The sequence below is a fragment of the Oncorhynchus keta genome, unplaced genomic scaffold (genome assembly GCF_023373465.1).
Source record: "Oncorhynchus keta strain PuntledgeMale-10-30-2019 unplaced genomic scaffold, Oket_V2 Un_scaffold_29317_pilon_pilon, whole genome shotgun sequence".
Taxonomy (NCBI): Eukaryota; Metazoa; Chordata; class Actinopteri; order Salmoniformes; family Salmonidae; genus Oncorhynchus; species Oncorhynchus keta.
This window is the reverse complement of record NW_026290904.1, coordinates 200,042-213,386: the sequence shown is the minus strand read 5'-3', so window position 1 is coordinate 213,386 and position 13,345 is coordinate 200,042. Positions and strand designations below refer to the sequence as shown.

Here is a 13,345-nt window from a genome sequence, read left to right as displayed (position 1 = left end):
TTAATCTGTGTCCTCCGTCTCTCTCCTCCATCTCTTCTTCAGCCCTGTTATTAATCTGTGTCCTCCGTCTCTCTCCACAGGAGCAGAGGAGTACACAGGCACAGATAGCAGAGAGAGGTAGGTGGCTCATCTCTTCAGTGTTTAGGCTAAATGATTGGCTGCCCATGCTGCCTCTGATGGCTTGAGGGGGGGGGTCTCATTACCCAACATAAGCCCTAGGATGCATCCCAAATGGAACCCTATTCCCTATATAGTGCATGGGCCCTGGTCCTATGTAGTGCACTATGAAGGGGATAGAGTGCCATTTGGGCCTCAGTCAGTCTCAGATGTGGTTTTGTCCCTCCCTCTGATGGGTGATTCGGGAGAGTGCAGGGGTTTGGCTGTAAAACATCAAATCACATTTTATTAGTCACATGCGCCGAATACAACAGGTGTATGACAGTAAAATGCTTACTTACGAGCCCCTAAACAACAATGCCGTTTCAGACAAATACGGAGGAGAATGAGAGAAAAGTAACAAGTAATTAAAGAGCAGCAGTGAAATAACTATGGCCAGACTATATACAGGGGGGTACCGATGCAGAGTCGATGTGCCGGTTAGTTGAGGTAGTATGTACATGTAGGTAGAGTTATTAAAATGACTGCATAGATGACAACAGAGTAGCAGTGGTGTGGGGAGGGGGGGGGGCAATCCAAATAGTCTGGGTAGCCATTTGATTAGCTGGTCAGGAGTCTTCAGGCTTGGGAGTAGAAGCTGGTTAGTCTTGTACCAAAGAGAGGCAGAGCATGGAGATCACGTATCATGTTATTTTGGCTGGAGCTGCTTCCCCAGGAGAAGCTGTTTAGAAGCCTCTTGGACCTGGACTTGGCGATCCGGTACCGCTTGCCGTGCGGTAGCAGAGAGAACAGTCTATGACCAGGGTGGCTGGAGTCTTTGACCATTTTTAGGGCCTTCCTCTGACAACGCCTGATATATAGGTCCTGGATGGCAGGAAGCTTGGCCCCAGTGATGTACTGGGCTGTTCTCACTACCCTCTGTAGTGCCTTACGGTCAGATGCCTGGTATAGAGGTCCTGGATGGCAGGAAGCTTGGCCCCAGTGATGTACTGGGCTGTTCTCACTACCCTCTGTAGTGCCTTACGGTCAGATGCCTGGTATAGAGGTCCTGGATGGCAGGAAGCTTGGCCCCAGTGATGTACTGGGCTGTTCTCACTACCCTCTGTAGTGCCTTGCGGTCAGATGCCTGGTATAGAGGTCCTGGATGGCAGGAAGCTTGGCCCCAGTGATGTACTGGGCTGTTCTCACTACCCTCTGTAGTGCCTTACGGTCAGATGCCTGGTATAGAGGTCCTGGATGGCAGGAAGCTTGGCCCCAGTGATGTACTGGGCTGTTCTCACTACCCTCTGTAGTGCCTTACGGTCAGATGCCTGGTATAGAGGTCCTGGATGGCAGGAAGCTTGGCCCCAGTGATGTACTGGGCTGTTCTCACTACCCTCTGTAGTGCCTTGCGGTCAGATGCCTGGTATAGAGGTCCTGGATGGCAGGAAGCTTGGCCCCAGTGATGTACTGGGCTGTTCTCACTACCCTCTGTAGTGCCTTGTGGTCGGAGGCCTGGTATAGAGGTCCTGGATGGCAGGAAGCTTGGCCCCAGTGATGTACTGGGCTGTTCTCACTACCCTCTGTAGTGCCTTGTGGTCGGAGGCCTGGTATAGAGGTCCTGGATGGCAGGAAGCTTGGCCCCAGTGATGTACTGGGCTGTTCTCACTACCCTCTGTAGTGCCTTGTGGTCGGAGGCCTGGTATAGAGGTCCTGGATGGCAGGAAGCTTGGCCCCAGTGATGTACTGGGCTGTTCTCACTACCCTCTGTAGTGCCTTACGGTCAGATGCCTGGTATAGAGGTCCTGGATGGCAGGAAGCTTGGCCCCAGTGATGTACTTGGCCCCTGGTAGTGATGTACTGGCCCCAGTGATGTACTGGGCTGTCTCACTACCCTCTGTAGTGCCTGCGGTTCAGATGCCTGGTGATTGGATGGCAGGAAGCAGGCCCCAGTGATGTTGGGCTGTTCTCACTACCCTCTGTAGTGCCTTTTCAGATGCCTGGTATAGATCCTGGATGGCAGGGGCTTGGCCCCAGTGATGTACTGGGCTCACTACCCTCTGTAGTGCCTTGTGGTCGGAGGCCTGGTATAGATCCTGGATGACATTAGGAAGCAGGCTTGGCCCCAGTGATGTACTGGGCTGTTCTCACTACCCTTGGTAGTGTCTTACTGTTCAGATGGGTGAGTTTCCAAACCAGGCTGTGATGCAAACATCACTCTGTTCGATGGTGATTAGCTTTGTAGAACCTTTTCATGATCTCAGGACAGGGGTTTGACACATCTTTACAGTCTCCTTAGAGGGGGGGTTTGGCTGGGAAACATCACTCTGTTCAGATGGGTGATTAGGAGAGAGCAGAGGTTTAGGAGAGAGCAGGGGTTTGGGAAACATCACTCTGTTCTGATGGGTGATTAGGAGAGAGCAGGGGTTTGGCTGGGAAACATCACTCTGTTCAGATGGGTGATTAGGAGAGAGCAGGGGTTTGGCTGGGAAACATCACTCTGTTCTGATGGGTGATTAGGAGAGAGCAGGGGTTTGGCTGGGAAACATCACTCTGTTCAGATGGGTGATTAGGAGAGAGCAGGGGTTTGGCTGTAAAACATCACTCTGTTCTGATGGGTGATTAGGAGAGAGCAGGGGTTTGGCTGGGAAACATCACTCTGTTCAGATGGGTGATTAGGAGAGAGCAGGGGTTTGGCTGGGAAACATCACTCTGTTCAGATGGGTGATTAGGAGAGAGCAGGGGTTTGGCTGGGAAACATCACTCTGTTCAGATGGGTGATTAGGAGAGAGCAGGGGTTTGGCTGGGAAACATCACTCTGTTCTGATGTTCAGATGGGTGATTAGGAGAGAGCAGGGGTTTGGCTGGGAAACATCACTCTGTTCAGATGGGTGATTAGGAGAGAGCAGGGGTTTGGCTGGGAAACATCACTCTGTTCTGATGTTCAGATGGGTGATTAGGAGAGAGCAGGGGTTTGGCTGGGAAACATCACTCTGTTCTGATGTTCAGATGGGTGATTAGGAGAGAGCAGGGGTTTGGCTGTAAAACATCACTCTGTTCAGATGGGTGATTAGGAGAGAGCAGGGGTTTGGCTGGAAAACATCACTCTGTTCAGATGGGTGATTCTGGAGAGAGCAGGGGTTTGGCTGGAAAAACATCACTCTGTTCAGATGGGTGATTAGTCTGAGTCTGAGGTCAGGGTTTTGTTTGGCTGGTCTGGAAGGATCACTCTGTTCAGATGGGTGATTAGGAAGAGTTCTGTCTGCTGGGGTTTGGTCTGGAAACATCACTCTGTTCTGCTGGAAGATCTCTGTCTGTCTGGTGAAAAGTGAATCTGGTCTGATGTCATTAAATGTTCTGTCTGTCTGGAAGGAGTTCTGTCTGGTCTGGAAGGAGTTCTGTCTGGTCTGGAAGGAGTTCTGTCTGGTCTGGAAGGAGTTCTGTCTGGTCTGGAAGGAGTTCTGTCTGGTCTGGAAGGAGTTCTGTCTGGTCTGGAAGGAGTTCTGTCTGGTCTGGAAGGAGTTCTGTCTGGTCTGGAAGGAGTTCTGTCTGGTCTGGAAGGAGTTCTGTCTGGTCTGGAAGGAGTTCTGTCTGGTCTGGAAGGAGTTCTGTCTGGTCTGGAAGGAGTTCTGTCTGGTCTGGAAGGAGTTCTGTCTGGTCTGGAAGGAGTTCTGTCTGGTCTGGAAGGAGTTCTGTCTGGTCTGGAAGGAGTTCTGTCTGGTCTGGAAGGAGTTTTGTCTGGTCTGGTCTGGAAGGAGTTTTGTCTGTCTGTCTGGTCTGGAAGGAGTTCTGTCTGGTCTGGAAGGAGTTCTGTCTGGTCTGGTCTGGAAGGAGTTTTGTCTGGTCTGGAAGGAGTTTTGTCTGTCTGTCTGGAAGGAGTTTTGTCTGTCTGTCTGTCTGGTCTGGAAGGAGTTTTGTCTGTCTGTCTGTCTGGTCTGGAAGGAGTTTTGTCTGTCTGTCTGGTCTGGAAGGAGTTTTGTCTGTCTGTCTGTCTGGTCTGGAAGGAGTTTTGTCTGTCTGTCTGTCTGGTCTGGAAGGAGTTTTGTCTGTCTGTCTGGTCTGGAAGGAGTTTTGTCTGTCTGTCTGGTCTGGAAGGAGTTTTGTCTGTCTGTCTGGTCTGGAAGGAGTTTTGTCTGTCTGTCTGGTCTGGAAGGAGTTTTGTCTGTCTGTCTGTCTGGAAGGAGTTTTGTCTGTCTGTCTGGTCTGGAAGGAGTTTTGTCTGTCTGTCGTGTCTGGAAGGAGTTTTGTCTGTCTGTCTGTCTGGAAGGAGTTTTGTCTGTCTGGTGTCTGGAAGGAGTTTTGTCTGTCTGTCTGGTCTGGAAGGAGTTTTGTCTGTCTGTCTGGTCTGGAAGGAGTTCTGTCTGGTCTGGAAGGAGTTCTGTCTGGTCTGGAAGGAGTTCTGTCTGGTCTGGAAGGAGTTTTGTCTGTCTGTCTGTCTGTCTGTCTGGAAGGAGTTTTGTCTGTCTGTCTGGTCTGGAAGGAGTTTTGTCTGTCTGTCTGTGTCTGGAAGGAGTTTTGTCTGTCTGTCTGGTCTGGAAGGAGTTTTGTCTGTCTGTCTGGTCTGGAAGGAGTTTTGTCTGTCTGTCTGTCTGGAAGGAGTTTTGTCTGTCTGTCTGGTCTGGAAGGAGTTTTGTCTGTCTGTCTGGTCTGGAAGGAGTTTTGTCTGTCTGTCTGGTCTGGAAGGAGTTTTGTCTGTCTGTCTGTCTGTCTGTCTGGAAGGAGTTTTGTCTGTCTGTCTGTCTGTTTTGTCTGTCTGTCTGGAAGGAGTTTTGTCTGTCTGTCTGGAAGGAGTTTTGTCTGTCTGTCTGTCGTGTCTGGAAGGAGTTTTGTCTGTCTGTCTGTCGTGTCTGGAAGGAGTTTTGTCAGGTCTGGAGTCGGGAGCAGAGAGGCAGTCTGTCTGCGTAACCTAATTACCAATGTAGTATTCATCTGACACTTCTCCAAGCTGATCTTTTAGCCTGCTTGGTTTTATTAGGTTTCCTAGTTAGTCTGCTGGAGGTGTACACTGTTCCACAAATGGCCCTGAAATGATAAGACTGTAGGCATTTATTAAAGGAACAGCTGTGTGTGTGTGTGTGTGCTACGGTGTGACAGGGAAACCTGACACTGTGTTGTGTGTGTGTGTTACTGCGTGACAGGGAAACCTGACACTGTGTGTGTGTGTGTGTGTTACTGTGTGACAGGGAAACCTGACACTGTGTGTTGTGGTGTGTGTTACTGCATGACAGGGAAACCTGACACTGTGTGTGTGTGTGTGTTACTGCGTGACAGGGAAACCTGACACTGTGTGTGTGTGTGTGTGTGTGTGTGTGTGTGTGTGTGTGTGTGTGTGTGTGTGTGTGACTGCGTGACAGGGAAACCTGACACTGTGTGTGTGTGTGTGTGTGTGTTACTGCGTGACAGGGAAACCTGACACTGTGTGTGTGTGTGTGTGTGTTACTGCATGACAGGGAAACCTGACACTGTGTGTGTGTGTGTGTTACTGCTTGACAGGGAAACCTGACACTGTGTGTTGTGGTGTGTGTTACTGCGTGACAGGGAAACCTGACACTGTGTGTGTGTGTGTGTGTGTTACTGCATGACAGGGAAACCTGACACTGTGTGTGTGTGTGTGTTACTGCATGACAGGGAAACCTGACACTGTGTGTGTGTGTGTGTGTGTGTTACTGCGTGACAGGGAAACCTGACACTGTGTGTGTGTGTGTGTTACTGTGTGACAGGGAAACCTGACACTGTGTGTGTGTGTGTGTGTGTGTGTGACAGGGAAACCTGACACTGTGTGTGTGTGTGTGTGTTACTGCATGACAGGGAAACCTGACACTGTGTGTTGTGGTGTGTGTTACTGTGTGACAGGGAAACCTGACACTGTGTGTGTGTGTGTGTGTGTACTGCATGACAGGGAAACCTGACACTGTGTGTTGTGGTGTGTGTTACTGCGTGACAGGGAAACCTGACACTGTGTGTTGTGTGTGTGTGTGTGTGTGTGTGTGTGTTACTGCGTGACAGGGAAACCTGACACTGTGTGTTGTGGTGTGTGTTACTGTGTGACAGGGAAACCTGACACTGTGTGTGTGTGTGTGTGTGTGTTACTGCATGACAGGGAAACCTGACACTGTGTGTTGTGGTGTGTGTTACTGCGTGACAGGGAAACCTGACACTGTGTGTGTGTGTGTGTGCTACGGTGTGACAGGGAAACCTGACACTGTGTGTTGTGGTGTGTGTTACTGCGTGACAGGGAAACCTGACACTGTGTGTTGTGGTGTGTGTTACTGCGTGACAGGGAAACCTGACACTGTGTGTTGTGGTGTGTGTTACTGCGTGACAGGGAAACCTGACACTGTGTGGTGTGTGCTACTGTGTGACAGGGAAACCTGACACTGTGTGTTGTGGTGTGTGTTACTGCATGACAGGGAAACCTGACACAGTGTGTTTGTGTCCTAGAACCGTCAGGAGAGAGGAGTAAGAAGATTTCAGATGCAGCAGGACTGGAAACATCACCTACCAACACCACAGTAGTAGACAGCACAGCAGAGAGCAAGGCTTCCTCAGAGATGGGTGAGTGAGAGGACGAGGACGAGGGAAAGTGATAGTAAATATGGTCATGTTGTGTCTATAGTTGTTTACTATAACTAGGGCCCTGAGTTGTTCCTGACCAGGACAACGCTGGTCTCTAGTCATAACATATAACCACAACCCAGAACCTGAGTTGTTCCTGACCAGGACAACGCTGGTCTCTAGTCATAACATATAACCACAACCAAGAACCAGAATGTTTCCTGACCAGGACAACGCTGGTCTCTAGTCAAAACATATAACCACAACCAAGAACCTGAGTTGTTCCTGACCAGGACAACGCTGGTCTCTAGTCATAACATATAACCACAACCAGAACCTGAGTTGTTCCTGACCAGGACAACGCTGGTCTCTAGTCATAACATATAACCACAACCAAGAACCTGAGTTGTTCCTGACCAGGACAACGCTGGTCTCTAGTCATAACATATAACCACAACCAAGAACCTGAGTTGTTCCTGACCAGGACAACGCTGGTCTCTAGTCAAAACATATAACCACAACCCAGAACCTGAGTTGTTCCTGACCAGGACAACGCTGGTCTCTAGTCATAACATATAACCACAACCCAGAACCTGAGTTGTTCCTGACCAGGACAACGCTGGTCTCTAGTCATAACATATAACCACAACCCAGAACCTGAGTTGTTCCTGACCAGGACAACGCTGGTCTCTAGTCATAACATATAACCACAACCAAGAACCTGAGTTGGCCTGAAAAAGTCCCAAAGGCTTTAATCAAAACACTGTTATTCTCTTGTCTTCCAGGATATAACCACAACCCAAACCCCAGGGTTCCTGACACAGTGGACATGATCCTGGTCTCTAGTCATAACATATAACCTGGCTTCTACCTAACCCCCTACACAGTGGACATGAGTTGTTCCTGACCAGGGACATGACCTGGCTTCATACCTATAGCCCCAACACAGTGGACATGATCCTGGCTTCTGACCTATAGCCCCCTACACAGTGGACATGATCCTGGCTTCATACCTATAGCCCCAACACAGTGGACATGATCATGGCTTCTACCTAAGCCCCAAACAGTGGACATGATCCTGGCTGTCTTCCAGGATACGGTAGCCCCCTACACAGTGGACATGATCATGGCCCCTATAGCCCCCTACACAGTGGACATGATCATGGCTTCTACCTATAGCCCCCTACACAGTGGACATGATCCTGGCTTCTACCTATAGCCCCCTACACAGTGGACATGATCCTGGCTTCTACCTATAGCCCCCTACACAGTGGACATGATCATGGCTTCTACCTATAGCCCCCTACACAGTGGACATGATCATGGCTTCTACCTATAGCCCCCTACACAGTGGACATGATCATGGCTTCTACCTATAGCCCCCTTCACTGCCCTCCTCCACCCTCCTCCTTGATCCTCACCTTGTCTCTTACAAGGGCCACTGTGTATGAAGGAGATGACTGGGTTCTGTCCCATCCTTGGACACTGACACCTTTTCCTAACTAATAGGGCAGATGTGAAATGGCACCCTATTCCCTAAATAGTGCACTGTATATTTGACCAGAGTCTTGTACATGTAGGTAACAGGGTGCCATTTGAGACCGAGCCTAAAACACAATCTGCAAAGCAATTTAGATAATCTACCCAGGATGCAACGGTACACCTTTCTGCTGTACTTGTGCCAGTTGCCAGGGGCTGTCTGTGTGCTGGTGCTATTATATGTTTCCCAAATGGAACTCCATTCCCTATATAGTGCACTACTTTTGACCAGGGACCATAGGGCTCTGGTCAAAAGTAGTGCACTACTTAGGGAATAGTGTGTCATTTGGGATGTTATCTCCTTCTCTGCTGGGACCATACAAACCTGCCTTATTCCCTTTGGGGGCAAATCCTAACTTCCACTTAAGTTGAATTTTCACTAAGTCATGAGGATGTGAATGGGAGAGAATTTGTCTTAAGTGCAAGTTAGGATTTGACTCTTAGTCCGAAACGATCCGTCACGTTGGATCCCGATTCATCTTTTTGTTTAGTTTTCTATTCCAGAGAAATACTTGACTTTCTTATCTTCTGTACTTTTAGACTTGTATTATGACATTACAGAAGAAGACATGCATCACTAGGGACAGAGGACTACTGTTATATTATTTTGATTCATTTTTTTTTTGCTAACTTCTCGATAGCTATATATGCATTGTTTTCTACATGTACAGGGCAACTAGGTATGTAATATTTAATGTGCTCCCTCTAAATATTCGTATTAACAGAAGATGTAACTAGTCTGTCAATGACACCCCTCCCCCTCCCCAATGTTCCTCCTACTGTAAATGATTTGCCCTCTTGTTCTAGCAAGTATTGCAGGGTTTTGTTGTAATGACGTGTAAAGGTTTTGGATCAGCTGGACCTGGCATAACGCCGTCCTCTTGCTGAGATGGCAAACGGGCTCAAGATTGTGTAATAATAATCGCTCTTTTTGTAAATTCTTTTCTAAAGGATATTTTTGTATATGCTGTTTCTCCTCTCTTCAGTTTCTGCCCTGCTACAACAGGGACAGTCCACTCCAGTCCGGGAGGACTTCAAGTCTCCTGGGTTTCTTTCTCTCTCGCTCCTTCTAATCAGACTAATTCAAACCCGGTGATGACATCGCCAGATGATTAGACTCTCTGGCCAATCAGAGACATGATTCAATCAATCAATGAACTAAACCAGGAGTACTTTGGCGTTCCAGGCCTGGAGTTGAATTCCCTTGGACCCTAACTGCTACCACTAGCATTTGTTTTGGAGCCCGCCTGTGCCTTTTGGAGAGTGCTGCCCCGCCCCCCCCTTCTCCCATCATCAGCAGCAGCAGCACGTGTACTGACATGCTCAGCCGTGTTGGTTGGTCAACTCCTCTTGGAAACTGCTTGCATCCCAAATGGCACCATATTCCCTATATAGTCCACTACTTATGAACAGACCAGACTCTGGTCAAAAGTAGTGCACTATGTAGGGAATAGGGCCCTATGGGGGCTCTGGTCAAAAGTAGTGCACTATATAGGGAACATGGTGCCTTTTTGGGTCCCAGACCCTCTCTGACACCCCTCCTCCTCCCACACAACGCAGACCTGTTTGTATGTTGCAGAAATCAATGGACCCGTCAGTAAAGACTAAAGACATCAAGTAGAACATGCTTCCTTGTTTTCCTACACTGTTTTTTAAAGTCTCTAGAGGGGCTGGGGGAGTAGCGCTGGGGCTTCCTGTGTGTGTGGGGATTCTCTCTCTCTGTGGGTGTGTGGATTCTCTCCCTCTCTCTGTGGGTGTGTGGATTCTCCTCTCTCTGTGGGTGTGTGGATTCTCTCTCTCTCTGTGGGTGTGTGGATTCTCTCTCTCTCTGTGGGTGTGTGGATTCTCTCTCTCTCTGTGTGTGTGGGGATTCTCTCTCTCTGTGGGTGTGGGGATTCTCTCCCTCTCTCTGTGTGTGTGGGGATTCTCTCTCTCTGTGGGTGTGTGGATTCTCTCCCTCTCTTTGTGGGTGTGTGGATTCTCTCCCTCTCTTTGTGGGTGTGTGGATTCTCTCTCTCTCTCTGTGGGTGTGTGGATTCTCTCTCTCTCTCTGTGGGTGTGTGGATTCTCTCTCTCTCTCTGTGGGTGTGTGGATTCTCTCTCTCTCTCTGTGCGTGTGTGGATTCTCTCTCTCTGTGCGTGTGTGGATTCTCTCTCTCTGTGCGTGTGTGGATTCTCTCTCTCTGTGGGTGTGTGGATTCTCTCTCTCTTTCTGTGGGTGTGTGGATTCTCTCTCTCTCTGTGGGTGTGTGTGTGGGGGAATTCTGTGTGTGTGTGTGTGTGTGTTGTTAAACTCCCTGCCCCCAGGGGGAGGGGAGGTGGATGAGGACGTGGTGTCCTCCTCCCTAGTGATCAAACATGAGCTTTATGATCGACTGAGACCATAAAGAACAAACCACACAGACACATACAGGCCTAGTGTCTGTGAGACTGACTGCAACCCAGAGGAATGAGAGACTGTGTGTGTGTGTGTGTGTGTGTGTGTGTGTGTGTGTGTGTGTGTGTGTGTGTGTGTGTGTGTGTGTGTGTGTGTGTGTGTGTGTGTGTGTGTGTGTGTGTGTGTGTGTGTGTGATCATGCTGTATGTGTCCAGAGGGTACATTCACTGACTTGGCAGGAAGTGAGCTCAGCTAGAGTTCTCCATCAACCTGGAGTTTTACACACACACACATGGTTCCATATAAGGTCCACTTCCACCTGGGTTTATCCTTCATCTGTTCTAATGTGACACATTTTCTCACTGTGGGTTGGCACACACTTCAATTGGAAGGGTTTTAGTATGTTTTCAATGAAATGAGTTCCCACACACCTAGGGGTTTCCACCCTGTGTTTGACACACTTCCTCCCTGTGACTACAGGTGGAGGAGTTATTGATGAGGCTTGTCACACAGACACACACTTCCTCCCTGTGACTACAGGTGGAGGAGTTATTGATGAGGCTTGTCACACTGACACACACTTCCTCCCTGTGACTACAGGTGGAGGAGTTATTGATGAGGCTTGTCACACTGACACACACTTCCTCCCTGTGACTACAGGTGGAGGAGTTATTGATGAGGCTTGTCACACTGACACAGACACACACTTCCTCCCTGTGACTACAGGTGGAGGAGTTATTGATGAGGCTTGTCACACAGACACACACTTCCTCCCTGTGACTACAGGTGGAGGAGTTATTGATGAGGCTTGTCACACAGACACACACTTCCTCCCTGTGACTACAGGTGGAGGAGTTATTGATGAGGCTTGTCACACTGACACAGACACACACTTCCTCCCTGTGACTACAGGTGGAGGAGTTATTGATGAGGCTTGTCACACTGACACACACTTCCTCCCTGTGACTACAGGTGGAGGAGTTATTGATGAGGCTTGTCACACTGACACACACTTCCTCCCTGTGACTACAGGTGGAGGAGTTATTGATGAGGCTTGTCACACTGACACACACTTCCTCCCTGTGACTACAGGGGAGGAGTTATTGATGAGGCTTGTCACACTGACACAGACACACACTTCCTCCCTGTGACTACAGGTGGAGGAGTTATTGATGAGGCTTGTCACACTGACACACACTTCCTCCCTGTGACTACAGGTGGAGGAGTTATTGATGAGGCTTGTCACACTGACACAGACACACACTTCCTCCCTGTGACTACAGGTGGAGGAGTTATTGATGAGGCTTGTCACACTGACACACACTTCCTCCCTGTGACTACAGGTGGAGGAGTTATTGATGAGGCTTGTCACACTGACACACACTTCCTCCCTGTGACTACAGGTGGAGGAGTTATTGATGAGGCTTGTCACACTGACACACACTTCTATGGGGGCAGGTTTCTGGTATGTATTGGGTTCACACTTCTATGGGGGCAGGTTTCTGGTATGTATTGGGTTCACACTTCTATGGGGGCAGGTTTCTGGTATGTATTGGGCTCACGTTCCAATTACATTACTTACACGTTTCATTCCCGAAGCTACTGGTCCCATTGAGGAAGCTCGGTTTAATGAATAAAGATATACATCTGGAATGAATTGTGTCCTGGCCAACACTCTTCTTCACTTATCTGGCTCGGGTCCTGGACTAGTCTCTCAGATAATTATTGAGAAAGTGGAGCTGTGCATTGATTTATTAATAAGTGTGCCTAGTAGTCGTGGTGCATCCTTCAACATGATCTGGTGAGAATAACACAGTTGGGAAGTGCTTTGTGGCTTAATGATACACACACACACACACACACACACACACACACACACACACACACACACACACACACACACACACGGGTACAGTATCTTTAGCTACATAGCTAATCAAAATATCAGTTTGCATCTATTGATTGACCTCATCTTGAATACCACCATATAGCGAGCTATATGCAGTAGCCTTTGGTTGTTCCAATAAACTTCATATGACTGGCAGTGGTAGAATGGTCCAAGCAGCTGTTGTATGTAGCCCATGTTGTTCATGGTGTGCCAACTCCTCCCTATTGCTTGGTAAAGGAAGATGGATTCCCATTTAATGCCAGAGTAGTGTTTCTGTTTCCAAAGAGAAGACGGATGTTGCAGACATGACTGGCCGTAACAGCATCCACTTGTGTCTACTTCAGTGCCTGGTTACCACACAGTCTCTCTGCGCTGCTCCGCTTCAGTTAGAACTCTGGTTCTACAACTCGTACGTCTTAAACAGAACAAACCGTACAGACATATATTTCACCCTGACATGCTGAACTCAAGGCCGCATATCTCTGTGATCAGCGTATCCTGTGTATATATATAATTGCAATGGACCGATGCAGCGATGTCTTGACTGCCACTGACTGCACTCGCACATGATTTCAGAGAAGCTGATTGGTGAGAAGTGATTCAGAACACGGAGGGCCGGTATTATCTCCGAGTATTCTATTCGTCTGTTTCAGTGTTCTATGTTCTCTCACTCTGTGGTTGAACTGGCGTTGGTGTCACCAGAAAAGGGGACTAATGCAAGGACATTTTTATTCTGCATCAGTGGCATAGCATGATTTGGTTTACCTTGAAGTAATTGCGAAGGGACTTCCTGGCTGGTCTGAGATATTCTGTCGTAGGCTGTTTTTAGATTGCTAAAGCACGCCACGGACAGACTTAAAGCACAACTGGGATTATGTAATACTAGTGCG

General features: G+C 48.7%; 1 protein-coding gene and 3 long non-coding RNA genes across 14 annotated transcripts in view; 3 read left to right on the top strand and 1 right to left on the bottom strand.

Annotated features, from left to right (window-relative positions):
* ptpn12 (protein tyrosine phosphatase non-receptor type 12) overlaps positions 1 to 6,678 on the top strand; it is a 93,876-nt gene extending 87,198 nt beyond the window's left edge. For 3 of the 4 annotated variants that reach the window (XM_052515538.1, XM_052515539.1, XM_052515537.1), the window contains 2 exons: positions 81 to 117; positions 6,538 to 6,678. In XM_052515538.1, the coding sequence (XP_052371498.1) occupies positions 81 to 117; positions 6,538 to 6,659 (159 nt within the window). In that variant the 3' untranslated portion in view covers positions 6,660 to 6,678. The remainder of the gene's footprint in view (positions 1 to 80; positions 118 to 6,537) is intronic. The other variant, XR_008131432.1, reaches the window with a different exon arrangement.
* On the top strand, positions 3,463 to 4,560 carry LOC127928521 (uncharacterized). The gene is made up of 3 exons (XR_008131454.1): positions 3,463 to 3,811; positions 4,042 to 4,260; positions 4,452 to 4,560. It is a non-coding gene; the product is annotated as an uncharacterized LOC127928521 (long non-coding RNA).
* Positions 5,016 to 6,639, bottom strand: LOC127928523 (uncharacterized). Of its 6 annotated transcripts, none has more exons than XR_008131458.1 (5): positions 6,513 to 6,639; positions 6,293 to 6,337; positions 6,203 to 6,247; positions 6,002 to 6,046; positions 5,016 to 5,687 (listed from the first exon to the last, which is right to left on the bottom strand). It is a non-coding gene; the product is annotated as an uncharacterized LOC127928523 (long non-coding RNA). The 6 variants fall into 6 exon arrangements; XR_008131460.1 differs by lacking the exon at positions 6,513 to 6,639 and adding an exon at positions 6,468 to 6,479 and having other exon boundaries at positions 6,293 to 6,382; XR_008131461.1 differs by lacking the exon at positions 6,513 to 6,639 and adding an exon at positions 6,468 to 6,479.
* A 1,246-nt stretch (positions 6,679 to 7,924) lies between the features above and the next one.
* Positions 7,925 to 12,373, top strand: LOC127928514 (uncharacterized). Of its 3 annotated transcripts, none has more exons than XR_008131427.1 (3): positions 7,925 to 11,413; positions 11,480 to 11,599; positions 11,725 to 12,373. It is a non-coding gene; the product is annotated as an uncharacterized LOC127928514 (long non-coding RNA). The 3 variants fall into 3 exon arrangements; XR_008131425.1 differs by having other exon boundaries at positions 7,925 to 11,599; positions 11,725 to 11,784; positions 11,851 to 12,373; XR_008131426.1 differs by having other exon boundaries at positions 7,925 to 11,227; positions 11,294 to 11,599; positions 11,725 to 12,372.
* Positions 12,374 to 13,345: the final 972 nt, after the last annotated feature.